Genomic DNA, 26,669 nt, shown 5'->3' with positions numbered 1-26,669 from the left:
ATTAATCAAGGCCTGAGAAAAGGGCTCCATCTTCTGGACCCCCAAACCTGCCCTTTCAATTATGCAGGTGTGGGTTTGAGGTCCAGCAATATCCTAGAAAAGCGCAAGAGGATAAATACCGGTAGAACTCCAAATCATCCATTTCTTTTCTGCAATCAAGCAAGGAAGGGCTATGGTAGCAGAACCTTTTTTATCTACTTTAATTGCACTAAACTAAATTTTGGATATGTGCCTGAATCCCTCCCACTCCCACACAAAACAGTGACAGTCTGGAGGCAACGTGAAAAGAGAACTGTGGATTTTGCCTGAAAATCCTCCACCAATAGTGGCAGAGAAAGAGCGGAGCAGCGCTCTCTACACATGCTCAGAGACATCAGCCTCCTTCGAGGCGGCAGGAAAAATGGGGAATGTCTTAGTAAACCCAGAGAAAAGGTCTCCACGCCTCTCCACTCACCCAGAGCTGCCCTGGCCGCGTCCCCCGCCGCGTGTTTTCAGTTTGCATCTACCAATGGACCCGCGTGAAGGAGACCCACGCACGTGTAGCGCCCAGGGACTCCGCGGAGATCGGGGGCTGCCGCATCGCCCTGTCGAGGGCGAAGCTGGGGCTGCGGTGGGAGGACGGGATCCTTCCCGGCCCTGGAACAAGACGGCTCGGATGACTTCACACTGTACGGCGTTGAAAGCAGTGGCAAAGGTGCTCCACCCCGTGGGTGAGGAGTATTGGCAAGGTGCTCTGGGTCCCCGTCGATTCCTTCGTGCGCCTTGGGGATGCCGCCGTGGGCCTCGGCTGCTGGCGAAGGCTTGGGGAGGCCGGCCGACGCTCCGCCCCCGACGGGGCACCCGGTGTCTCTCCGGCACCCTAAGAGGGAGGGAGGTGTCGCCTGGTCCCGCCCCCGCCGGTTTCCCCGCCTCCGTCTGCCTTCCCTCCCGACGGAGTGCATTGGGCACAGTCCTTCCGATGAACACCTCGAGCTGCGAGGCGGCGCTGGAGCTGCGCCTGCCGCCGGGCGAGAGCCCGGCCAGCGCGGCGCTCATGTTCGCGGCCGGCGTGCTGGGCAACCTTACGGCGCTGGGGCTGCTGCTTCGGGCGCGGGCTCGCCGTCGGGCTCGCCGGGAGCGCCTGGCGCCCTTCCACGTGCTGGTGATGGCGCTGGTGCTGACGGACCTGCTGGGCACGTGCCTGCTGAGCCCGGTAGTGCTGGCGGCCTACGGGCGCCGGCGGACGCTGCGCGGGTTGTCCGACGGCGGCGGAGTGTGCCTCTACTTCGCCTTCGCCATGAGCTTCTTCAGCCTGGCCACTATGGGATGCTTGGGCGCCATGGCGCTGGAGCGCAGCCTGGCCATCGGCGCGCCCTACCTGTACGAGCGCCTGCTGAGCGCCCGCCCCGTCGCGCCGCTCCTGCTGGCCGCCCTGCCGGCCCTCTACGCGCTGGCCGCCGCCTTCTGCGCCCTGCCGCTGCTCGGCTTCGGCCGCTACGTCCAGTACTGCCCGGGCACCTGGTGCTTCATCCAGATGCACTTCCCGCGGACCGGCGGCGCGGCTGAGCTGTCGTCGGGGGGCGCCTTCTCGCTCCTCTACGCCTCGCTGTTGCTGCTGCTCATCCTGGCCGTGCTGCTCTGCAACCTCAGCGTCATCGTCAACCTGCTCCGCATGCAGCGGAGGGGAAAACCCACCCGACGGGCGACCGCAGCTGCCGCCGCCGCCACTTCGTCGTCGTCCTCCTCTTCCTCCCAGCTCCGCCAGACCGAGTCCTCCGACGGCCAGGCGCCCAGCCCCAGGTGCGCGGCCAGGAAGCAGCTGTCCATGTTCGAGGAGCTGGACCACCTCATCCTCCTCGCCATCATCACCATCACTTTCGCTGTGTGCTCTCTGCCTTTCACGGTGAGTGGGAAGGGAGGGTGCGATTGGTACGCCCCGGGGGAGCAGTCCAAAATCCTGGGGCACAAGCAGCCAGCTGTGAGCTGGCGGGTGTGTGTGTGTTGCGCTGCCATGGGGTGTGAAAGGGGCTCTTAAAGAGGCTTACAGTTGTAGAATTGTAGCACTGTACGGTAGTTTTGGAAGGGACCCAACCCCCTGCAATATAGGAATCTCAACTTCTTCTTTGGCGATCCCTCATAGCAGAGTAAAATTGTCTTCCATGAACACAGTCTTAGCAGTTCTGAAGAAGTGTGCATGCACACGAATGCTCATACCAATGACAAACTTTGTTGGTCTCTAAGGTGCTACTGGAAGGAATTTTTTTTTATTTTGTTAGCAGTGAGTCCGTAAGTGACTGTGGAGGCCAATTCTGGATCCACACGTCCTTCCACAATGGGAACATAGGTTTCAGGGTGGGAGTTGATCACGGTGTGGATTTGCCAAGCGTGCCTTCCTCTTAGCATGTTTCTCCCTTTCCTCCTGAGTTCGAGTATCTTCAAAACCCATGACACCTTTGGTAAAGGCTGTACTGGAGCGCTCACAAGCAAGTGTTTCCTAATTATTGGTGTTTATATTACATTTTTAAAGATTTGCCTTGAGACAATCTTTAAACCTCTATTGTTGACCACCAGCATTACGCTTTCCATTTTAAAGTTTGGAATAGTTTAGTTGCTTTGGAAGACGATCATCAGGCATCCAAACAACATGACCAGTCAACGAAGTTGATGTTGGATAATCATTGCTTCAACACTGGTGATCTTTGCTTCTTCCAGTACACTGGCATTAGTTCACCTGTCTTCCCAAGCGATGTGTAAAAATTTTCAGAGACACCAACTAGGGAGTCCGTTCCACTGCCGAACAACTTGTACTGTCAGAAGGTTTTTCCTGATCATAGAATTGTAGAGCTGGAGGGGACCACGAGGGGCATCTGGTCCAACCCTCTGCAATGCAGGAATCTTTTTCTCCAACATGGGATTCGAACCCATGACCCTGAGATGAAGAGTCTCCTGCTCTTCAGACTGATGTTTAGCTGGAATCTCCTTTCTTGTCATTTGAATCCGTTAGTTCAGGAGTTGCATAAATCAAGCCTCTTCCATGTGATCACAGCCATTCAGATATTTGAAGGAGGCCATCACCTCTAAATCTTCTCTTCTCCAGCCCTTTGATAATTTCGGTAGCCGTTTTTGGAACTGTTCCCAAAAGTACAATATCCTTTTTGAGGCGAGGCAACCAGAACTGTGCACAGTTAGGATCCATGGGTCTTCTGCTGGCTGTGGGGCCCTAGCAGATGCCCAGCTTGAGCACCCTCTGCTGCTGGCCCCGAAAGCAGCTGGGATTGACTTTGCGGCCTTCTGCATGCATAGCAGGTGTTCTCCCAGTGAGCTCTTGGCCTTCCCCAAAGACCCTGCAGCCTTTTGACGTAGCACGGCTGATAAGGCAGCTTCCGATGCCCCAGAGCCTTGGATGTTTAGCGTTAAGGGCTCAGCCATGCAAACTATGAAGCAACAGTGAAAGTTACAGGTAGGTAGCCGTGTTGGTCTGACGTAGTTGAAACGAAATATAAAAATTCCTTCCAGTAGCACCTTAGAGACCAACAAAGTTTGTCATTGGTATGAGCTTTCGTGTGCATGCACACAAAAGTGTATCTGAAGAAGTGTGCATGCACATGAAAGCTCATACCAATGACAAACTTAGTTGGTCTCTAAGGTGCTACTGGAAGGAATTTTTTATATTTCGTTTCAGCAACAGTGAAAGACAAGGAGGACTCTTAAAGGCATGTTAAATGTGAGACATCAATCCCTTTCCTCCTGAGATTTATGCCAGTGTCTAACCACTCTTCCTCCCCCATAAATTTTTATTAGTTTTCATACAGTTTAACCAATACAGTTTAACACAACATAAAAAGGGGAAACTCTTTAAAAGTGCAATAGAATGCAAAACATTTAAATGGCTTACTGTTTATATGGACACTGGTACCAGAGCCTGCAATAAACCCAGATGCCAACTTTGCTGCCACATACACCCGGACAACACCATTACTGGCCCCAACAACATCGAACATACCATCTCAGGACTCTTTAATTGCTCATCTTCTAACATTGTGTATGCCATCAAATGCCAACAGTGCCCTTCAGCTCTCTATATTGGACAAACAGGCCAAACCCTACGCCAAAGGATAAATGGACATAACACTTCAATCTCCCAGGACATTCTATACAAGATCTCAAAGCAGCTGTTTTATTACCGAAAATTTTCAGAAAGAGACTGGAAAGAGAGGTTGCTGAATTGCAACTCATTAGCAAGCTTAAAACCATGGAGCCACCTGGAATGAACAGAGACATAGGATTCTTATCTCATTATACATGATCAAGCTTTCCTCAGCCCTTGCTTCCCCCCCCCCGCAAGACCAATTGCAGTCATTAACAGTCGTTAACAGTCATCAACAGGTTTACCACTCCTATCAGCCCATCGCCCATTCCCATCACCCCCATTCCCACCCTCTGAATACACATAAGGGTCTGGTGGCTTCTGTTTCAGTGTATCTGACGAAGTGTGCATGCACACGAAAGCTCATACCAAAATAAAAACTTAGTTGGTCTTTAATGTGCTACTGAAGGAATTTTTTTATTTTGTTTATATGCGTTCGTTTTTATGGCATGAGATGAGCAAGCCAACTGTGTAAACAAGGCTGAAATCCCAGGGAGCTGCTAGCAATAGAGGCTGCACAGCAGCCAGCTCAAATTAGCCAGAGGGCGGCTTTTTACAAAATAAAAATACCACACATGGAAAAGCCAGAAGCAAATGCTGAGTCAATATATATGACTAGGAGAACCTTTGGGCTGGTTCACACTTCCTCCGCTTGTCCTGTGTGCAGGTCTGAGTGGTTTCCCACTTGCCCCGCTTCATTCCCAGGGAAAAGCCGCTGTCCGGCTCTAAATCGGAGCGAACGTCAACCCGAAGAAAACCCGAATTGCCGTTTGCACTTGGACAAGAGGAAGCAGGGATAAACCGTTCCTCTCCATTGCTAGTATGGATCACCAATTTGCTGTGGTTTATATCGCATCACAGCCCTTGTTTATATATTAAGTATTATTATTATTTATTAATATTAGATAGAAAGATGATAGAGATAGATAGTTTCCGAGCACAGTTCAAAGTGTTGGTGCTGACCTTTAAAGCCCTAAATGGCCTCAGTCCAGTATACCTGAAGGAGCATTTCCACCACCCCCCATCGTTCTGCCCGGACACTGAGGTCCAGTACCGAGGGCCTTCTGGCGGTTCCCTCGTTGCAAGAAGCCAGGTTGCAGGGAACCAGGCAGAGGGCCTGCTCGGTAGTGGCGCCTGCCCTGTGGAACGCCCTCCCAACAGATGTCAAAGAGGAAAACAGCTACCAGATTTTTTAGAAGACATCTGAAGGCAGCCCTGTTTAGGGAGGCTTTTAATGTTTAATAGATTATTTTATTTCATTTTTCTGTTGGAAGCCGCCCAGAGTGGCCTGGGAAACCCAGCCAGATCAGCGGGGTATAAATTATTATTATTATTATTATTATTATTATTATTATTATTATTATTATTGATATAGATAGATAGTTTATATATTAAGTATTATTAATTGATTAATTAAATGTGTGTACTGCCCTTTGTCTGTAGATCTCAGGGTGGTTCACAGCATAAAAATACATGAGATAAAAACACTAAATACATAGGCAAAGCTAAACAAAACAATAACTCCCCCCCCCAATATCCTCTCACACCCTCCCAAGAGGTGGGCAGTGTTTGCGTGGGACCCCTTTGCTGCAGGGTGGCCGTCGCCCCGCCCCCATCTCAGCAGGACAATGGGCTGGTGGCTGGGGGGAGGGGCAAGGGCCAGGGGGAAAGGCCAATGCCCTTCGGCCCAGACTCACCTGGCTTCCTTCCAGATTGTTGTTGTTGTTGTTTAGTCGTTTAGTCGTGTCGGACTCTTCGTGACCCCATGGACCAGAGCACGCCAGGCACTCCTGTCTTCCACTGCCTCCTGCAGTTTGGTCAAACTCATGTTCGTAGCTTCGAGAACACTGTCCAACCACCTCGTCCTCTGTCGTCCCCTTCTCCTTGTGCCCTCAATCTTTCCCAACATCAGGGTCTTTTCCAAAGTATTGGAGCCTCAGCTTCAGGATCTGTCCTTCCAGTGAGCACTCAGGGCTGATTTCCTTCAGAATGGAGAGGTTTGATCGTCTTGCAGTCCATGGGGCTCTCAAGAGTCTCCTCCAGCACCATAATTCAAAAGCATCAATTCTTCGGCGATCAGCCTTCTTTATGGTCCAGCTCTCACTTCCATACATCACTACTGGGAAAACCATAGCTTTAACTATACGGACCTTTGTCGGCAAGGTGATGACTCTGCTTTTTAAGATGCTGTCTAGGTTTATCATTGCTTTTCTCCTGAGAAGCAGGCGTCTTTTAATTTCGTGACTGCTGTCACCATCTGCAGTAATCAAGGAGCCCAAGAAAGTAAAATCTCTCACTGCATAGGTAAAGCTAAACAAAACAGGTAGGTAGCCGTGTTGGTCTGAGTCGAAGCAAAATAAAAAAATTCCTTCAGTAGCACCTTAAAGACCAACTAAGTTTATATTATGGTATGAGCTTTCGTGTGCATGCACATTTCTTCAGATACCTGCACACGAAATGCATGCACACGAAAGCTCATACCATAATATAAACTTAGTTGGTCTTTAAGGTGCTACTGAAGGAATTTTTTTTATTTTGCTAAACAAAACAATAACTCCTCACCCCACCCCCTCCCAGAAACAGCCAAAGTTCTGGGAGGAGAGGAATGTTTTTGCCTGGAGCCTAAAGGTGTATAATCAAGGCGCCAGGAAAACATCTGTAAACGGTTCTCCTGTAGAAAGTAGATCAGCCTCTGACAAACCAATGCTCTTCAGATGTTCTGGAGTCAACATTAAAACATAAGGAGAGCCTTGCTGGAGCCGGCCAATGGCCCATCTAGCCCAGCACCTGGTTCTCACAGCGCCCCTCAAGGGAAAGCAGCAAGCAGGATCTGAGCACAAGAGCCCTCTCCCCTCCTGTGGTTTCTAGCCACTGGGACTCAGAATAATAATCATAATCACAATCATAATCATAATAATTTATTTATACCCCGGCCACTCTGGGCGGCTCCCAACACAATATTAAAAAACAGAATAAAACGTCGAACATTAAAAGCTTCCCTAAACAGGGCTGCCTTCAGATGTCTTCTAAAAGTCAGAGAGTTGTTTATCTCCTTGACATCTGGTGGGAGGGCGTTCCACGGGGCGGGTGCCACCACTGAGAAGGCCCTCTGCCTGGTTCCCTGTAACTTCACTTCTCGCAGGGAGGGAACCACCAGAAGGCCCTCGGAGCTGGACCTCAGTGTCCGGGCTGGACAATGGGGGTGGAGACGCTCCTTCGGGTATACAGAGCCAAAGCCATTTAGGGCTTTGAAGGTCAGCACCAACACTTTGAATTGCGCTCGGAATCGCTGCCTCCAGATGTGGCAGAGGAGAGCCATCATGCTAAGTAGCCATGGATAGCATCCTCCACGAATTTGTCCAGCTCTGTTTTAAAGCCATCCGAGTTTGTGACCATCGCTTCCTCCCAGGAGGACAAAGGAGGAGAGGAGAGACCGGTGACTTGTTTGCAGGCAACAGATTTGACTGTCACTTCCCGACAAGCGTTTGACGGAACATTCATCCTGACTTTTGTTTGCAGGGAGATTAGGCAGCCTTTTAAAAATGAGTTTTTATTAGGGATTTTCTTGCATTACAAAAGAGACAAATAAACAAGGGAAAGTACACATAGCATCTCCTTTTTCCAAATTCATAGTCTTTCCCACAATTCAGTGTGAGGCACTTATATTGTCTTGCAGTTGGGGGGAAAAGAGAGGGGAGGGAGGGAGAGGGGAGGCAATTTTCTTTTGTTCTATTGCATAGCGTTAAGGTTGGGTTTTGTGTCAGCATCGTATGTTGGACCTTTATTTATTTATAGAGTCAGCTAGTAATTTTTATTGGCCATGTGTTGCGTCAAAGCGAGGGTTATCTCACACTTTCCAGCGTACCTTCCTACTTTTCTCCTGACTGCAAATGTCCGATCTTTGGGGGGCGGGGAGCAATGTTTGTTGCGAAAGAGCTCCAAATCGGCTTTAATAGCACATCCTGAACATTCCAGTATCGGATTGAATCCCACCTGGAAGGTGGTAAACTCTCATTCACTGGCAGTTTTTAAGCAAAGGTTGGGGTTCTTTGCATCCCCTCTGTGGTATTTCATTTACAGTGGTACCTTGGTTCTCAAACGCCTTGGTTCTCAAACGGCGAGAACCCGGAAGTAACTTGTTATGTACTGAGCTGAATCCTAGAACAATAGGATTCAGAAACAGCGGGAGCTACCCAATCCAACTCCAGGTGGAAGTGAATCCGCAACCTGATTGGCCTGCTGGAGCAGCCAATCAGGCGGCGGGCAGAAGTGAATCTGCTACCTGATTGGCCTGTAGGAGCAGCCAATCAGGCTGCAGGCAGAAGTCAATCCACAATATAATTGGCCCACAGGTGTAGCCCTGAAGTAGCCAATCACGCAAGGCCCATTGTGTAAATAATGTATATAAGCAGATGGTTTTGGGAAAAGAGCCATTCGTCTTCTCTTCTCCTCCTTGATGACTATGAGCTGAATAAAGAGCATGAAATTCACTCTCGACTCCGAGTATACTTCACTGGCGACGAAGGTGGGATCCTGCTGAGCTGACCGCCACCACGCACTGCACCGCAGCACCGCCACCTGCTGCACCGCTGCATCGCACCGTGCATCCAGGCTTCAGCTCCAGGACCCAAGGAACCCAGAATGGCAACCGACAGCAGCTTCTCGCCATTCAAACCAGCATCAGGAGACTGGGAAGGGTACGCTGCCCGTTTCAACTTCCTCCTGCAAGCGAAAGAAGTCACCAACGATGCCATGAAGAGGGCGACATTCTTCAGCGTCTGTGGAGAGGAGACGTTTGAAATCGCCCGGGCTCTCCTGGCACCTAGAGATGTCGCTACCGTCTCGTACAAAACAATAATGGAACGGCTGAAGGAGCACTTCTCACCACAGCCCTCGGTGGTAGCTTGCCGAAATGCCTTCTACGCAAAGCGGCAAGCCCCGGGGGAAACCATAACTGGGTTTGTGACCTCCCTCCGCCAAGCCGCCCGGCTATGCAACTTCTCAGAGTTGGAGAACATGCTTCGTGACCGCCTTGTCGGTGGCCTGAGGGACGAGATGTTGCAACGACGCCTCTACGCCAAAAAAGACCTCACGTTCCAGATTGCTCTGGAGGAAGCCCTGGCAACCGAAGCCGCCGAGAGGTCAACGCAAGAGGCACGACCGGCCCCGCCATCCCAACCGAGGGTCTACCACGAAGACCTCACCGACGAATCCGAATCTGACAGGGAGGAAGTACACCGAGTACAGCGGCGCACTCAAGCAGCACACACACCACAGCAGCCTCGACGAGAAGGAGGGAACTGTGCAAGCTGCGGGGAGAACCACGAGAGGAGGACCTGTCGTTTCCGCAACGCAGAGTGCAGGCAGTGCAGAAAATTGGGACACATCGCCCGGGTGTGTTGGGCTCGACTCACCCGTCGACAAGCATCAGATGACCGACCCAGGAGCCCCAGGTCACACGGCACCATGCACCAAGGCAACTCGACGGAGATCACGGACTACCAGGTATTCCAGTTGCCCCATCCCAGCACAGAGAAAATTTATATAGAGGTACAGATAGAGGGAGCCCCATGCCGCATGGAGCTGGACACGGGTTCAACTCTATCCATAATCTCGGCCCGAACATTAAGGGAACTGTGCCCTAATGGGGGTCCCAAACTAAGGCCGGCCCCATTCACCCTCCGGGACTTCCAGAAACGTAAGGTCCCTACAATGGGGGTGGGGACCTTCAGGGTGCAATATCGAGGGCGAAAGCAACAATTGGACTTGCTGGTAGTTAAGGGCCCCTACGTTAGCTTACTGGGACTGGCATGGTTTGGACCTCTGGGGCTAGCCGTTACCGGGGTGAACCGCACTAGCTTACAAGTGGACGTGGACGCCATATGCAAAGAGTTTCCAGGGGTCTTCGATGGGGCATTGGGACGATATACAGGACCCCCCATTGCCCTACAGCTAGACCCCGCTGTACGACCCATCAGGCACAAGGCCCGCCGGGTCCCGTTCGCCCTGAAACCCCGCATAGACGAGGAATTGGACCGACTCGTGGAGCAAGGAGTGCTGGAGCCGGTGCCCAACGCCCCCTGGGAAACTCCAATTGTCACACCCGTCAAGCCTAACGGTTCGGTCCGCATCTGTGCAGACTACAAATGCACCATAAACAAGGCTCTCACGGCCCATGCATACCCAGTGCCAGTGCTCAGCCATGTCCTCGCCACCCTGGCTGGGTCAAAAATCTTTGGCAAACTGGACTTGGCCCAAGCGTATCAACAGTTGCCTGTGGACGAAGCCACAGCAGAGGCTCAGACGATTGTGACGCACAGAGGGGCATTCAGAGTAAAGCGGCTGCAATTTGGCGTTAGCGTGGCACCAGGCATATTCCAGAATCTAATGGACTCTCTCCTTAAAGGGATTCCTGGCGTCACCCCCTTCTTCGATGATGTACTGATCGCCGGGCCCACACCAGAGGAATTTGAGGACCGCCTCCGCTCCGTCCTGCACCGTTTCCAGACGGCGGGCCTCAAGGTGAAGCGGGAAAAGTGTTTACTGGGAGTGCCGCAGGTGGACTTTCTGGGATTTAAGGTGGACGCAGAAGGGGTCCATCCAACCGGTGACAAGGTACGGGCCATTTGTGAGGCCCCAGCGCCCAAGAGCAAGCCCGAACTTCAGTCATTCTTGGGACTATTGAACTTTTACCATGCCTTTCTTCCGCATAAGGCAGCGGTAGCGGAGCCCCTACACAGACTCCTAGATAAAAGGGCCCCTTGGGTGTGGGGCCAGCGACAAAGGGCCGCATTCCAGGCAGTCAAGGACTTGCTCGTCTCGAACTCTGTCTTGGCACACTTCGACGAGAGGCTGCCAGTGGTGCTGGCATGCGACGACTCTCCCTATGGCATCGGCGCTGTCCTGGGACACCAACTCCCGGATGGAAGAGAGGTGCCGGTGGCATACTTCTCCCAGACGCTTGCTGCAGCCGAACGAAACTACTCACAGATTGACAAGGAGGGTCTGGCAATCGTGAAGGGCGTAAAAAAATTCCATGATTTCTTGTACGGGCGGCCCTTTACCATAGTGACTGACCACAAGCCGTTGCTTGGCCTGTTTGCCCCCGAGAAGCAGACCCCCCAAGTGTTGTCTCCACGTGTCCTCAGGTGGTCAATTTTCCTTGCCGGCTACCAGTATGCACTAATCCACCGCCCAGGGAAGGCGATGGGCCACGCAGACGCCCTCAGCAGGCTACCACTACCAGAAACAGGCCCCGACCCAGCGCCTGCGCAAGAGGTTATGACCCTGGAGCTGCTTCCCGACCGACCCATTCAGGCACAAGAAGTTGCGCACCATTCCACAAAAGATAGGGTCATCTCCCGGGTCCTGGACTGGGTGTGGCGAGGATGGCCCAGCAGCAGCCCCGGGCCAGAATTCGCTGGCTACACAAACCGCAAACATGAACTGTCGGCCCACAAGGGGTGCCTGTTATGGGGAAGCAGGGTTGTTGTTCCCCAGCCCCTCCGCAAAAGGGTCCTCACAGCCCTACACGAGACACACCCAGGGGTAGTGAGGATGAAGGCCCTTGCCAGGAGTTATGTGTGGTGGCCGGGGATTGACAGAGAGATAGAGGCCTGGGTCCAACACTGCCAGACCTGCCAAGAATCCCGCCCGGATCCCCCAAGGGCCCCAGTCCAGCCCTGGGAGTCCGCCCGACATCCATGGTCACGCTTGCACGTGGACTTCGCTGGACCCTTCCAGGGAAAAACATTCTTCATAGTGGTGGATTCCTACACCAAATGGCTGGAGGTCGCACTGGTACCGTCCACTTCTACGGCGGCAGCCATCCGGGTACTACGTAAGCTTTTTGCAACCCACGGGCTCCCTGACACCCTCGTCTCGGACAATGGAACCGCATTCACGTCAGAGGAGTTCCAGACCTTCACAGCGCAGAACGCCATCCGCCACATCCGCTCAGCACCATTCCACCCTGCCACCAATGGCCAAGCGGAGCGCATGGTGCGGACCACCAAGGACAGCCTCCGCCGCATGACACAAGGGGACTGGGAATACCGCCTTGCCGCATTTCTTCTAGCACAGCACAGCACCCCAAGCACAACGACGGGCCGGAGCCCAGCTGAACTACTAATGGGCCGGCGCCTTGCAACTAGACTGGACCGACTTCACCCCGACAGAGCTCAGGATGAGGTAGTGGTGGGGAAAGGCAGGAACCCCCGGACATTTGTGGCCCAGGACGCAGTGTACGCAAAGAATTTTGGGGCAGGCCCAGCATGGGTACCCGCCACAGTCACCAAGGTGACCGGTCCCGTGTCGTACGATGTACTAACGGAAGGGGGGCAATGTTGGCGCCGCCACTGCGACCAGCTACGGCGACGATTCCCAGGAGGAACCCGGGAGGAGAGCGGGACAGAGGGGTCCCAAGGGGACAGCAGGGCAGTGAGGCCTGTAGAGCGAGAGGGGTGGGCAGGGGAAGCAGAAGCAGAAGCAGTAGGCACAGAGGGGCGCCCCGAGGCTGGAAGGACACCGGAACCAGAGCCACAACCTAGTGGTTCAGTGGCGCCAGACCAGACAGCCCCGGCACAGCCAGCAGCCTCGGAACACGAGCCAGAACCAGAACCCCTGACCAAGGAACACCCCAGGCCACAACGCACACGGAGGCGGCCAGCAGACCTTGGGGACTACGAATGCAACTTCCCGGGCAGGACTGGAACTTAGAGGGGAGGGGTGTTATGTACTGAGCTGAATCCTAGAACAATAGGATTCAGAAACAGCGGGAGCTACCCAATCCAACTCCAGGTGGAAGTGAATCCGCAACCTGATTGGCCTGCTGGAGCAGCCAATCAGGCGGCGGGCAGAAGTGAATCTGCTACCTGATTGGCCTGTAGGAGCAGCCAATCAGGCTGCAGGCAGAAGTCAATCCACAATATAATTGGCCCACAGGTGTAGCCCTGAAGTAGCCAATCACGCAAGGCCCATTGTGTAAATAATGTATATAAGCAGATGGTTTTGGGAAAAGAGCCATTCGTCTTCTCTTCTCCTCCTTGATGACTATGAGCTGAATAAAGAGCATGAAATTCACTCTCGACTCCGAGTATACTTCATAACTGTTCCAGTTTTCAAACGTTTTTTGGAAGCCAAACGTCCAACGTGGCTGTCAGCTATTGTTTCTGGGGACCCCGCACCAATCAGAAGCTGCGCCTTGGTTTTCGAACATTTTTGAAGTCAAACGGACTTCCGGAACATATTAAGTTTGGCGTTTTTGTCTTTGCTATTTATTTTGCGTTTTTGTTTTTGAGGCTTTCTCGGTTAATTAGTTTTTGTGACTGTATGGAACCCAGTTCAGCTACTGATTGATTGATTGATTGATTGATTGTGTGACTGCAGAAATGGATAAAAGCCCCCCATCCAAACAATGATTGTCATCAGTGCTGGTAAGAAAAAGAAATTAATTTTAATGTTTACCATCTACAATACTGTCTTTTTATAGTACATTGATTATTGCTTTCATTTTATGGCTCCATGGTCTCTTAAATAGTAAAATTCATGTTAAATTGCTGTTTTAGGGGTTGTTTTTAAAAGTCTGGAACGGATTAATTTGTTTTGCATTACTTTCTATGGGAAAGCACGCCTCGGTTTTGGAACAGACTTCCGGAACGGATTGTTTGAGAACCACTGTATTCTGTTTTCCTTTTGGAGGGATTACTTTCCTCCTTCTTTCTCCTGCTGTCTCGCTTTCCAACCCAACCCTTTAATTATTTGGCCAGTTCTTTGTAAGTTTGGTTCGTTCCTTTCTCGCTCCTGTTAAAATTCAGGCCAAAGCACACTTTACATCGGGGATAGCTAACCGGTGGCCCTCGAGATGTTTGTTGGACTACAAATCCCATCTGCTCACCAGCTAGCATGGTCAGGGATAATGGAACATGGAGTCCCAACAACATTTCCTTGGGGAAAAGTACCCACCCCTGATTTACATGGGTTTCAATATTCCTTTCTTCAGTGTTTCGCTCTGCTTTGGGGGGGAAAGCAGTCACAGTTGCAGTTAGCAGCAGGTGAAGGGCAGGTCCGAAAAGGAGTGCTTAACCCTTTCCCTGCTTCCTGCTTCCCTCACTAAATACCGCCCCTGTGTGCTCATTTTCTCGCTGTTGGGGAAAAGATATGTAAACATATTCTCTCTTATGGGATAGGCAGCACATTGGGAAAGGGGTAGTTTGAGTATGAAAAAGGCTTGACGGCGGTCTGCCTCGGATTCTTTAGTTATGATTCCTGCATTGCGAGGGGTGGGACTAGATGACCCTTGGTGTCCCTTCCAACTCTGCTATTCTATGATTCTGCAGAACAAATAGGTACCAACATTTTAAGGAGTCTTTTCTCTCTCTCTTTCTATCCTTACAGTCTCATCCCAAAGTTTATTATAACAGGTTACAGGTACGTAGCCGTGTTGGTCTGGATCGAAGTAAAATAAAAAAATTCCTTCAGTAGCAAGGTGCTACTGAAGGAATTTTTTTATTTTATTATAACAGGATATTGACATTTGACTGTTGGCCCCCAGTATTTAGCGCTGGGTCTCAACAGCCTTGAAACATCTTCTCCACTTAATTTGCTCCCCCCCCCCCAATCCGGCTGAGTCATAATTGGAGAAGGTGCAGCTGGCAGAGTTGTGGTGGGCCAGGTCGGAAAGGGGAGGCTGCAGTTGTGCGTTCTTTTGCCTTGGACTGCCTGGGACTTTCTTAGCCGGCATCTAGCACAGTGTATCGTTAAAGCTATGGTTTTCCCAGTAGTGATGTATGGAAGTGAGAGCTGGACCATAAAGAAGGCTGATCGCCAAAGAATTGATGCTTTTGAATTGTGGTGCTGGAGGAGACTCTTGAGAGTCCCATGGACTGCAAGAAGATCAAACCTATCCATTCTGAAGGAAATCAGCCCTGAGTGCTCACTGGAAGGACAGTTCCTGAAGCTGAGGCTCCAATACTTTGGTCACCTCATGAGAAGAGAAGACTACCTGGAAAAGACCCTGATGTTGGGAAAGATTGAGGGCACTAGGAGAAGGAGACGACAGAGGACAAGATGGTTGGACAGTGTTCTCGAAGCTACGAACATGAGTTTGACCAAACTGCGGGAAGCAGTGCAAGACAGGAGTGCCTGGCGTGCTATGGTCCATGGGGTCACGAAGAGTCGGACACGACTAAATGACTAAACAACAACAAGCACAGTGATAAATCACTGTCTTGAGTCTGTGTGAGAATTCCCGCTTTCCCAGTGGGACCTTCTCCTCCCATAAATCTGCTCTGGGGGCTCCCACTACACTCCGGAGCAGATTTTGGCAGAGGGTGCAGGGCAAAAGGGAGAGAGATGGGCGGAAATCTCGTTCCGCAAGCAGAAATCCTCTGACAGTTGTTTGTTGCTGCCTTGGGTTCCAGTCATTTAGTTCACGGGTGCCCCCATTACTTTCGGTTGGGGGGGAATATAAAACATTGAAAGGAGGGATAATAGTAGATCACCCGTGTCGAAGCAATGATTCTTCAGCATCAACTTCGTTGGGCTGGTCATGTTGTGCGGATGCCTGATGATCGTCTTCCAAAGCAACTACTCTATTCCAAACTTTTAAATGCAAAGCGTAATACTGGTGGTCAACAAAAGAGGTTTAAAGACTGTCTCAAGGGAAATCTTTAAAAATGTAGTATAAACAATGACAACTGGGAAACACTGGCCTGCGAGCGCTCCAGTTGGAGAGCAGCCTTGACCAAAGGCGTCATGGGCTTTGAAGACTCTCGAACTCATGACGCAAGGGAGAAACGTGCTAAGAGGAAGGCACGCTTGGCAAATCCACACCATGATCAACTCCCGCCTGGATACCAATGTTCCCAACTGCAGAAGGATGTGTGGATCCAGAATTGGCCTCCACACTCACTTACAGACTCACTGCTAAAACTGTGCTTATGGAAGACAATCTTACTCGGCTACAAGTGATCGCCAAAAAAGAAAGAAGTTCTAATAATAATAATAATAATACACACCCATCTGGCTACGTTTCCCCAGCCACTCTGGACGGCTCCCAGTAGAATATTAAAAACACAATAAAACATCAAACATTAAAAACTTCCCTAACCAGGGCTGCCTTCAGATGTCTTCTAAAAGTCAGATAGCCCACTAATAGCCAGAGCCCACTTATTCTTCTCAAAACAAAACAAAAAACCCAGAGGAATCGTGTCTGCTCATTTCATCTCGTAACAGGTTCTACAAATGCTGGAAACATTCTCTTTTTTTACTTTCTACTCTGTTGTTATTTATTACAGTTAAATACAGTTGTAGAATTGGGAGGGGCCACGAGTCCCTGCAATGCAGCAACCTTTTGCCCAACGCAGGAATCGAACCCACAAGCCTGAGATTAAGAGTCTCTTGCTCTAATGACCGAGCTATCCCAGGTCATGTGTATACCACCTTTTTTCGCCAAGGAGCTTAGGATGGCCTAAGGGGCAGTGACTGACCCAAGGACACCCAGGAAGCTTCATGGCCGAGTGGGGATTCGAACCCTGCTCTTCCATGTCACTGCCAACACTCTAACCCATGGGTAGGCAAACTAAGACCCGGGGGCCAGATCCGGCCCAATTGCCTTCTCAATGGCCCGCAGACAGTCCAGGAATCAGCATGTTTTGCATGAGTAGAATGTGTGCTTTTATTTAAAATGCATCTCTGGGTTATTTGTGGGGCATAGGAATTCGTTCATTCCTCCCAAAAAAGAATATAGTCTGCCCCCCCAAGGTCTGAGGGACAGTGGACCGGTCCCCTGTCGAAAAAGTTTGCTGACCCCTGCTCTAACCATTACACCGCACTGGCACTGCCCTACATCAGGCTCTTCCAAACCACGGTGGCAGAGAGGGCTATTAAAGGCTCTACAGGAAGCCATGGACCCCAAACTCCCATCAGCTCCAACCAGCACTGGGCAATGGTCAGAGATACTGGGGGCTGCAGCCCAACAACAGCCTGGAAGGACAAAGTTTCCCCACCCCTGGTTTGAACGGTAAATAAACTGAGGCATGGATACATGAGGACTTTTGCAGGTCATATGGCTTCCAGGGCTTCCTGAACGCCACGATTCTGCAGAGGAGAGGGCAGGGTGCCATAATGAATGGAGCTTCCTGCGAATCTCAGAATTTTTTCTGTGAATTTTCAGAAGGGGGGGTATTGTTTTGTTGTTTGGGTTTAATTATTGACTTGTGTTTTGCATTTTCTTCTGTGAGCTTTTAATGAAGGGCGGTATATAAATTTAATAATAAAAAACAATAAGTAAAATAATATTTTTATAAAACCAAAAGTAAGTTTCTTTTTACATATATAATTTTTAAATTACATTTTCTGTTATGCAATTTAAAATACTCATTTTAACATCCTTAAAATATCGGTGACTTCCCTTCTTCTCCTTCCATGGTCCATTTTGCATATCATAGATTTCTGCATAATTTACAAAAACTAAACCATTCACTATTCCAGAAATGCATCCCTCAAACCTTATTTACACTGTTAAATTTATCTTAATGCTGCCAACGTTTTCAGGTGTACACAATTCCCCCCCTATATTCAATAAACATTTTCCAATCTTTTCTAAATGTATGTTCTTCTTGTTCTCTTATTCTATATGTTAAGTCTGCGAGTTGTGCATATTCTCTCATCTTATATCGCTGTTCTTCTTTGGTTGGGACCTCACTCATTTTCCATTTGGGGGCTAACAAAACACGGGCATACATGAATAATGATAATAATAATAATAATAATAATAATAATAATAATAATAATAATTTTTTATTTATACCCCGCCCTCCCTAGTCAAAAGCCGGGCTCAGGGCAGCTCACACCAACAAAATTACAATAAAACATAAAAACAATTAATTAAAATACAGATTAAAATACAGTATTAAAATTTAAAGTGCAGCCTCATTTCAAGTAGTCCATAAATCCAAGCCATGAGGGAGGAAAACACAGGGGTCAAGCTGAGTCTAACCCAAAGGCCAGGCGGAACAGCTCTGTCTTGCAGGCCCTGCGGAAAGATGACAAATCCCGCAGGGCCCTGGTCTCCTGGGAAAGAGCGTTCCACCAAGTTGGGGCCAATACTGAAAAGGCCCTGGCCCTAGTAGAGGCCAATCTAGCCACCTTATGGCTCGGGATCTCCAGAATATTGTTGTTTGTGGACCTTAAGGTCCTCCGCGGGGCATACCAGGAGAGGCGGTCCCGTAGGTATGAGGGTCCCAAGTCGCATAGGGCTTTAAATGTCAAAACCAGCACCTTAAACCTGATCCTGTACTCCACCGGGAGCCAGTGCAGCTGGTAAAGCACTGGATGAATGTGATCCCGCGGCCGAGACCCTGTAAGGAGCCTCGCCGCGGCATTCTGCACCCGCTGGAGTTTCTGGGTCAGCTTTAAGGGCAGCCCTGGGTAGAGCGAGTTACAATAGTCAAGCCTGGAGGTGATCGTCACATGGATCAATAACCTTTTTTGACACCTGGGAATTTCATTCTGAATTATCCCCAATAGAAAGGACTCTGGTTTTTGTTTTGCTTTTTGGAAAAGTGAATTTTAAACATCCCCTGTTGTCTTTGCCCATGGAGTTTTCTTGGCAGGGATACTGGAGTGGCTTGCCAGTTCCTTCTCCAGGTGGATCACGTTTAGTCAAAACTCTCCACTATGACCTGTCCATCTTGGGTGGCCCAGCATGGCATAGCTCATAGCTTCTCTAAGTTATTCAAGCCCCTTCGCCATGACAAGGCATTGATCCATGAAGGGGAATTCATGGTTGGACAGTGTTCTCGAAGCTACGAACATGAGTCTGACCAAACTGCGGGAGGCAGTGGAAGACAGGAGTGCCTGGCGTGCTATGGTCCATGGGGTCACGAAGAGTCGGACACGACTAAACGACTAAACAACAACAAACATTCCCCCCCCCATTCATTACAGATTATTTAGATACAAAAGTAAGTTTCTGGTCCTCATTGCTGCCGCATAGCTGGGAAGCCTTTGGCTGACGCTGCCTTATACTTCACAAGCCAGTAAGAATTCTGGTGGTGAGGTTGGGGGGGGGGCTAGGGTTGCTCAGAGCCTTGCATAACTCCTTCCTTTCCCGGGAAATAGCAAAATGAGACAAATGATGGAAAGCATTTAAGTCCAGCTGGATCAGGCCAAAGTCCCATCTAGTACAGCATCCAGTTCTCAAGGTGGCCAATCAGCTGTGAGAAACTTGCAAGGCGGGTCTAAGCAGAAAAGCACGTCTTCCCCACTTGTGACTCCTAGCAACTGGTGCATGCTGCAAAATGGGATCAGTGACGCATATTTGTCTAGTTTGCATCATTCTGAAGTCAGCTGTGGGACTAAGCTCTACTGAATAGAGCTCTACTAAGCTCTCTTCCTCATCCTGGAGAGTAGTGACTAGTGGGGTGCCACAGGGTTCTGTCTTGGGCCCAGTCTTATTCAACATCTTTATCAATGATTTGGATGATGGGCAGGGACGTAGCCAGATCAAAATTAGGGGGGCAAGGGGCGGGGGCAAGGCACAGGGGAGGGTCCACAGTGGGGCAAGGAAAGCCATGGTTGTTCAGGGGCGAGGGAGGGGGCGCCAGGATCAGCCCGAAACCGGGCTGCTCTTCCCACTCCGTGATCGGCAGGGGCGAGGGGGCGCCAGGATCAGCCCGAAATCGAGCTGCTCCGACCCCCACCTCCCACTCTGTAATCGGCAGGGGCGAGGGGGCACCAGGATCAGCCCCAAATCGAGCTGTTCTGATCCCCTCCTCCCCCACGATCGCCGGGGCGGATGGAGGGAAAGCTGGCTTACCCTTCACCCGCCCCACAGCCAGCAAGGGAGAAGGGAGACGGCACCGGGCAGGGGGCAGGCTGGCCACCAGCGGCCCTGCTTCTAGGGGGGGCAACTGCCCCCTCCTGCCTGCCTGCCTACGCCCATGATTGATGGGCTTGAGGGCATCCTGAGCAAGTTTGCAGATGACACCAAATTGGGAGGGGTGGCTAATACCCCAGAGGACAGGATCACACTTCAAAATGACCTTAACAGATTAGACAACTGGGCCAAAGCAAACAAGATGAATTTTAACAAGTACTACACTTGGGCAAATAAAGGCACAAATAGAGGATGGGTGACACCTGGCTTGAGAGCAGTACATGTGAAAAGGATCTAGGATCTAGATCAAGGGAAGTAATAGTACCACTGTATTCTGCTCTGGTCAGACCTCACCTGGAGTACTGTGTCCAGTTCTGGGCATCACAGTTCAAGAAGGATACTGACAAGCTGGAACGTGTCCAGAGGAGGGCAACCAAAATGGTCAAAGGCCTGGAAACAATGCAAATATATAAAAGAATGTCATATAGAGGAGGGAGAAAGGTTGTTTTCTGCTGCTCCTGAGAAGCGGACATGGAGCAATGGATTCAAACTACAAGAAAGAAGATTCTACCGGTACCTAAACATTAGGAAGAACTTCCTGACAGTAAGAGCTGTTTGACAGTGGAATTTGCTGCCAAGGAGTGTGGTGGAGTCTCCTTCTTTGGAGGTCTTTAAGCGGAGGTTTGACAGCCATCTGTCAGGAATGCTTTGATGGTGTTTCCTGCTTGGCAGGGGGTTGGACTGGATGGCCCTTGTGGTGTCTTCCAATTCTATGAGTCTATAAGAACATTGGCAGGATTATTGTAATAGCCTGCAGTTTTATATGAGTAAATATTTAAAACAGATGAATAAATGAGCAAATTAAGTTAATTTGGATATGCATAAGTTATTAAAAATACATTTAAGGAACTGCAGAAAGAGGGGGAAGGAAGTCGAGTTTTGAACTGTTAAAATGATTGTAAAGTTCGTGAAATGTATAAACCTGAAAAGCATAAAAAAAAATTTTTAAAAAAAGAAGAATTGGGAAGGAGCAGCAAAGGCAGACTCAGAGGCCGGAAAAGGAGGCTGGCATAGGCCTGGAGAAAAACCACAGGCACAAATCAACCCTGGACTGTGAGCCAGACCCTCAACAATTTCCTGTGTTCTGCTCCAACCTTCTCACTGCAATGCATTTAAGTCAACACAGAGCATCGTTTGAAGCATTTCCTGTATTAGGGGTGCTTACGTAATTCTCCGCAGCCTTTTCCACCCGTAAAATGCTTGAGGTTCAAAAGCAGATCTCAACATGCCTACATTTAACGAATATTCCTGGGTGTTCTATTTCCCTTTTCCGCTGCCCTGTGAAGTTTTGACATCAGGCCTTCACTGTACTCTTTTCAGCAGCTGCTAAAAAACATTCTTGTTCAGACAAGCCTACCCAGAACATAAGAGCCTGCTGGATCAGGCCAATGGTCCATCTTAGTCCGGCATCCTGTTCTCACAGTGGCCAGCCTTTTGCCAAAGGGAAACCCGCAAGCTGTTTCCAAGCACAAGACCAGCACTCTCCTCTCCTGCGGTTTCCAGCCACTGGTATTCACAAGCATTGCTGTCTCCAAGAGTGGAGACAGGGCATTGCTGTCATGGCTATTAGCCACTGGCCATCACTGCCTCCTGCGGAAGTGAGTTCCATAGTTCGACATTCCATGTAGAATGTTGATATAGATGTTTCAATGTCTTGGACTGGCTGGACGCAGAGGAATGGTGGAAGGGACCAGTTGGGGAACTCCCAAGGTTCAGAGCCCAGGGATTGAGTGGTCACAGGGAGAAGATTGGGAAGAGGAGGTGTCGGAAGCTGAAGGGGTAACAGGACTCGGTGAGCTGGGAGAGTCTGTGGCAGAGAGAAGTCCAGAATCGGAGGCAGAAGCTGAAACAGGCGAGTGGGACAAGGGAGGTCAAGAGGCAGAGATGGGTCGAATTTTACAACTGCAGCCGGAGGAGTTGGAAAACAAAGAAAGAGAGATCTCTCTAGAGCAGGCATGGCCAAACTTGGCCCTCCAGATGTTTTGGGACTTCAACTCCCACCATCCCTAGCTAACAGGACCAGTGGTCAGGGATGATGGGAATTGTAGTCCCAAAACATCTGGAGGGCCAAGTTTGGCCATGCCTGCTCTAGAATGACACTGAGACAAAAAGACATAAGGCATGATGGAGACCAGGAAAAACCAAGATGGATATACCATTTGGCAAAGACCCAAAGGAATAATTGGTTTAAATAAATACCTCACACAGGAAGAAGAAAGGAGAACTTCACTAGCGGACTCATGAATGATTAAATGTGCTAATACGAACTGAAATTAAAACATTGTAGCTGTGGTATAAGGGATTGTTATGAAGATTGGATCGCAATTAAAGGGAATTATTAAACCTTGAAGGCTAGCACGCGGGGGGCCACCTAAATTTTATAATTGGCTATTTGATTGACTTGTATTCAAATTGGTATTTAATTTGATATACATATAATAAGGCATATATTGGGTTTTTGTAATTGAAAACGAATAAAAATTATTTATAAAAGAGAGAGAGAGAGGCAGAGATGAGTCAGGCTGGTGAAGAGTCGCAGGTATCTATCTCCTCCTCCTGCTGTGACAAGCTTCCCCCTGGTCTCCCAGGGCCAGAAGAGGCATGAAGAGGGAGGAGCAAAGGCCGGAATGCAGGCACAGTCTCCAATTGCTTGGGGGAAAACCCTGGAGAGGAGACGACTTAGGCAGCTGTGGGGAGGTGGACACCTTCAGTCTCAGCAACTGCTTCATGGGGGCAAGACTTACCTGGATGGAGTTGCTGTGCTCATTAGGCCTGACACTCTGCCAGGTCCTTGCAGATCGTATTTTTGCCAATAAAGAGTTCACTCCGATGTGCATGGTGTGATTTACTGCTAGCTTGCTTCTGGCTGTTTTCAGTTTATTGTTGGCTTTTTTCCTCCTGAATGTTTTAAGGACTTGTTTTTTTACTGACGATGTCACTGTTTTGTTCTCTTTGTAGACCACTCTGGGGGGAGTTGCTGTCCTTACCAATAACATGGCGTATAAGTTCTATGAAATAAAACCAATAACATTTTAAGCCTCGTGTGCTTTACAATTGCTAAACAGTGTGTTGTTATTCTTGTCTCTTTCCAGGTCCGTGCCTTTATGAACCATTTTGACCCGAGCGTAGATTACAAGGAGGACCTTCAGGCAATGAGGTTCCTGTCCTTCAATTCCATCATTGACCCCTGGGTGTTTGCCATCCTCCGGCCCCCCATCCTGAGGGTGATACGCTCTGTGCTCTGCTGCCGGATGCCCCTAAAACCACAAACTACGGACAGGAAGAGGCCTCCCTTTGCCAAACCAAAGCCCATCGAACAGGCTGACATTTGCAGGCAGTGAATGGGTCTCCTGCTTTTGGAGAAGAAGTTTGAAAGTCCATCTCTGGACAGTTCCTCAGGGTAGTTCCAGGAGAATGACTGGAATTTTCCATTCCCATGTTGGCATGCCCGCCGGACATCGAAGTGTGCTCTGTCCTGCATTTCCCTAGGGTGATTGTCCGAAATGACTCCATCCTAGAACTGTAGAGTTTGAAGGGACTCTTAGGAATCCTAGTCTAGTCCGATGTTCTGCCAAGCGGGAATCACAGCTAAAGACTTCCTGACACAGGTAGGCATCCTTGCTGGTCTGCCGTAGTCGAAACAAAATAAAAAAAATGGACACAAATCTGACATCAGGAATCACAAGACAGAGAAGCCAGTAGAAGAACATTTCAATCTCCCAGGACATTCAAGACAAGATCTCAAAGTAGCTGTAATATTACAGAAGAATTTCAGAAATAGACTGGAAAGAGAAGTTGCTGAATTACAACTTATTACCAAACTTAAAACCATGGAGAGACCCAGTCTGAACAGAGACATTGGATTCTTATCTCATTATACATGATAAAGCTATTTTTAGCTATCTCACCCCCTTGCTTTTTCCTGTAAGACCAATTGCCGTCGTTAACAGTCATCAACGGGTTTCCACACCTATCGGCCAATCACCCATTCCCACCACCCTTTTGAGTAATACCCCTCCCCACCCTCTGACTATACATAAGGGTCTGGTGACTTCTGTTTCAGTGTATCTGAAGAAGTGTGCATGCACACGAAAGCTCATACCTATGACAAACTTGGTTGGTCTCTAAGGTGCTACTGGAAGGAATTTTTTTCTTTTGTTTCGACTTCCTGACAGATGGCCATCTATCCTAACTGTTCACCAGGAAATACTCGGGTGGCAACATTGGAGACAGATCAGATTGGAGACAACATCGGATCATTGTTCCATCTGGCTCATTAATGTCTATGCTTCCTGGAATCTTCTCTTCCGGATTTCAGGCAGGGGTCTTTTCCAGCCTCACCTGGAGATGCCTAGGATTGAATTTGGGGCATTTTGCATGCAAAGCAGGTGATCTTAGGCTTAGATGGGTCAACCTTACGTTGCACTGAGAGAGAGGGAGAATTATCTCCCCGAGGAACCATTATTTGTTTGCAAAACACTCTGTAGCCAAAGGTGTCGTCTTGGCGTGTTTTTTCTCTCCGACGAAGCCAATGCAAAGAACATGATGCACACTTTATCAATGGCTGTTGAATGCAATTGGATATATTATCTTTGAAGCCCACTGTGTCAAGGGGTTTTCTCCCTCCTGTTTGCTTTGACTTCAGATGCTATACATCAGTAGAACTGTATTTGGTCATTGGTCAATGTGGTAAAATCCGTATTAGCTTGCGTTATCTTATATGAACCATTAGTTTTGTCGTCTGCGCACTGAAATCAACACCTTCAAATCCAGAAGGAAGATGCTCTTACCTGAAGCAGGTAGAGGCATAATTTACTAGTGCAAACTATGCACAAAATGGCCAGTAAGTGTGCAAAGCAGAGAGGAGGCAGAATGTGGAGACGTTCGCTTCTGAGAGGCTGGGTCTCTAAATAGCAGAAGAACAATAATAGCTCGGCTGGGTCAGGCCCCTGGCCATCTGGTCCAGTATATGGTCCTCACAGTGACCACCCAAATGCATGTGAGGCACTCAAAAGCAGGATCCAAGCTCAAGAGCCCTCTCTCCTCCTGCGGTTTCCAGCAGCTGAGATCCAGAAGCACCGTGGAGGCAGGGCATAGCTAGTAGCTGCTGATAGCCCTCTCCTCCAAGAATTTTATTTATTTTTACTATTATTTATTAAATTTGTATGCTGCCCTTCATCCACATATCTCGGGGCAGTTCACAGCATAGAACTACAAGATAAAAACACAAAATACATTCAGCCTCATTGGACGTCCTTAAGTTCTAGTGTAATGAGATAGGGAAGTTTTCTCGGTCTAATTTCTCCTTGCCATGCATCATTTTGTAAACGTCTTTCATGTCACCTATCACTCACCTTTTCGCTCAGTTGAGAGTCCCAACTGCTGCAACCTTTCTTCATAAGGGGGACAGTTTCTGTTTATTACGCATGATAGCAAATGGAGCCTCCATGTGCATGGGCAGTTTATCTTTGAATACAAGATGTGGAGACAAACAACGTCGGTGTTCGTAGGGCTTACGATGCTAAGCCAAGGAAGTTCACAGCAGCCCCATCTTACCCTGGTTAGCATTCAACACTAAACCATGGCCTATTCAACCATGGCTTATTAAACCATGTCTTAATACAGGTTTGGGGAACCTTTGGCCTTCCAGATGCTGCTGAACTACAACTCCCATCAGCCCCAGCATGCCAGGGGTGATGGGAGCTGTTGTTCTGGAAGGCCAAATGTTCCTCACACCTGGTTTAGTGGTTTAATAAACTTTACAGGTGGTGTTATCTGCCCAGCAACTTAACTATGGTTTGTTTATTGCCAACAAACTCTGCTCTGAAGCCATGGTTTGTCGTTGGCTGTCAGACAACTTGTTTTAGCTTGCTGCTTATTGAACTAACTGTGGTTTAAGCAAACCATGGTTTAGTGTTACGTGTAAATCAGGACATTATTCAGGAGGGCGCCCAACAGGCTGCTGAAATGCAGATGGGCGGAATCACAGAATTATAGGGGTGGAAGGGACACAAAGGGCCATCTAGTCTAACCCCTGGCAATGCTCATGCTGTGAGGGGATGAGAACTTTTCAGTTCATTAACCTCCTTGAGAATCGAAGCTGTTGTTTTAACATGATACTGCATATTGTTTTTATAACCTGTATTGCTGTAACACCACTCTGGGGACTTTTAACGGCAAAGGGGAGTGTAAGAAACCTTATCATTGAAATAAATTTGAAAGGATGCCACGGTTTGTTCCTTTTGAGATTCTGTTTCAGAAATATTTAAGTAAGAGGTGCAAAATAATAACTTTGTTTCCTCTTTGGTCTTTTGTGTTTTTGCTCTTCCTCGTGTCCCCTCCATATTTCTCTGCTCCTCCCTGTGGCTTTTCGGAAGATAAAAATAGTGCTGCCCTGAGATCTAAAAAACTTTTCTTCCTCTGAGAAAGGGGCCGCCTGCCTCACTCGCATGGCAACTTGAGAATTCATTTGGGGGTCTGGAGTTTACTCCTCGAAGAAATATTTCCCCCCTGGGCGAATTGGGAGGGTGAGGCATAAGGAATAAACTGCTATATAAAAGCAGCCGGGTGTTTTTCAACAACGAAAGTAATCCTGCTAGGATT

General features: G+C 49.1%; 1 protein-coding gene across 1 annotated transcript; it reads left to right on the top strand.

Annotated features, from left to right (window-relative positions):
* The first annotated feature begins 1,003 nt into the window (after positions 1 to 1,003).
* PTGER2 (prostaglandin E receptor 2) lies at positions 1,004 to 26,593 on the top strand. Its single transcript, XM_035100235.2, has 2 exons — positions 1,004 to 1,882; positions 23,159 to 26,593. The coding sequence occupies exons 1-2, from the start codon at positions 1,034 to 1,036 to the stop codon at positions 23,405 to 23,407; spliced, it is 1,098 nt and encodes a 365-aa protein (XP_034956126.1). The 5' UTR covers positions 1,004 to 1,033; the 3' UTR covers positions 23,408 to 26,593.
* The last annotated feature ends 76 nt before the right edge of the window (positions 26,594 to 26,669 follow it).

This window comes from Zootoca vivipara, chromosome 1 (assembly GCF_963506605.1).
Source record: "Zootoca vivipara chromosome 1, rZooViv1.1, whole genome shotgun sequence".
Classification (NCBI taxonomy): domain Eukaryota; kingdom Metazoa; phylum Chordata; class Lepidosauria; order Squamata; family Lacertidae; genus Zootoca; species Zootoca vivipara.
Note: the sequence above shows the minus strand (reverse complement) of the source record. Positions and strands in the feature narration are given on the sequence as shown.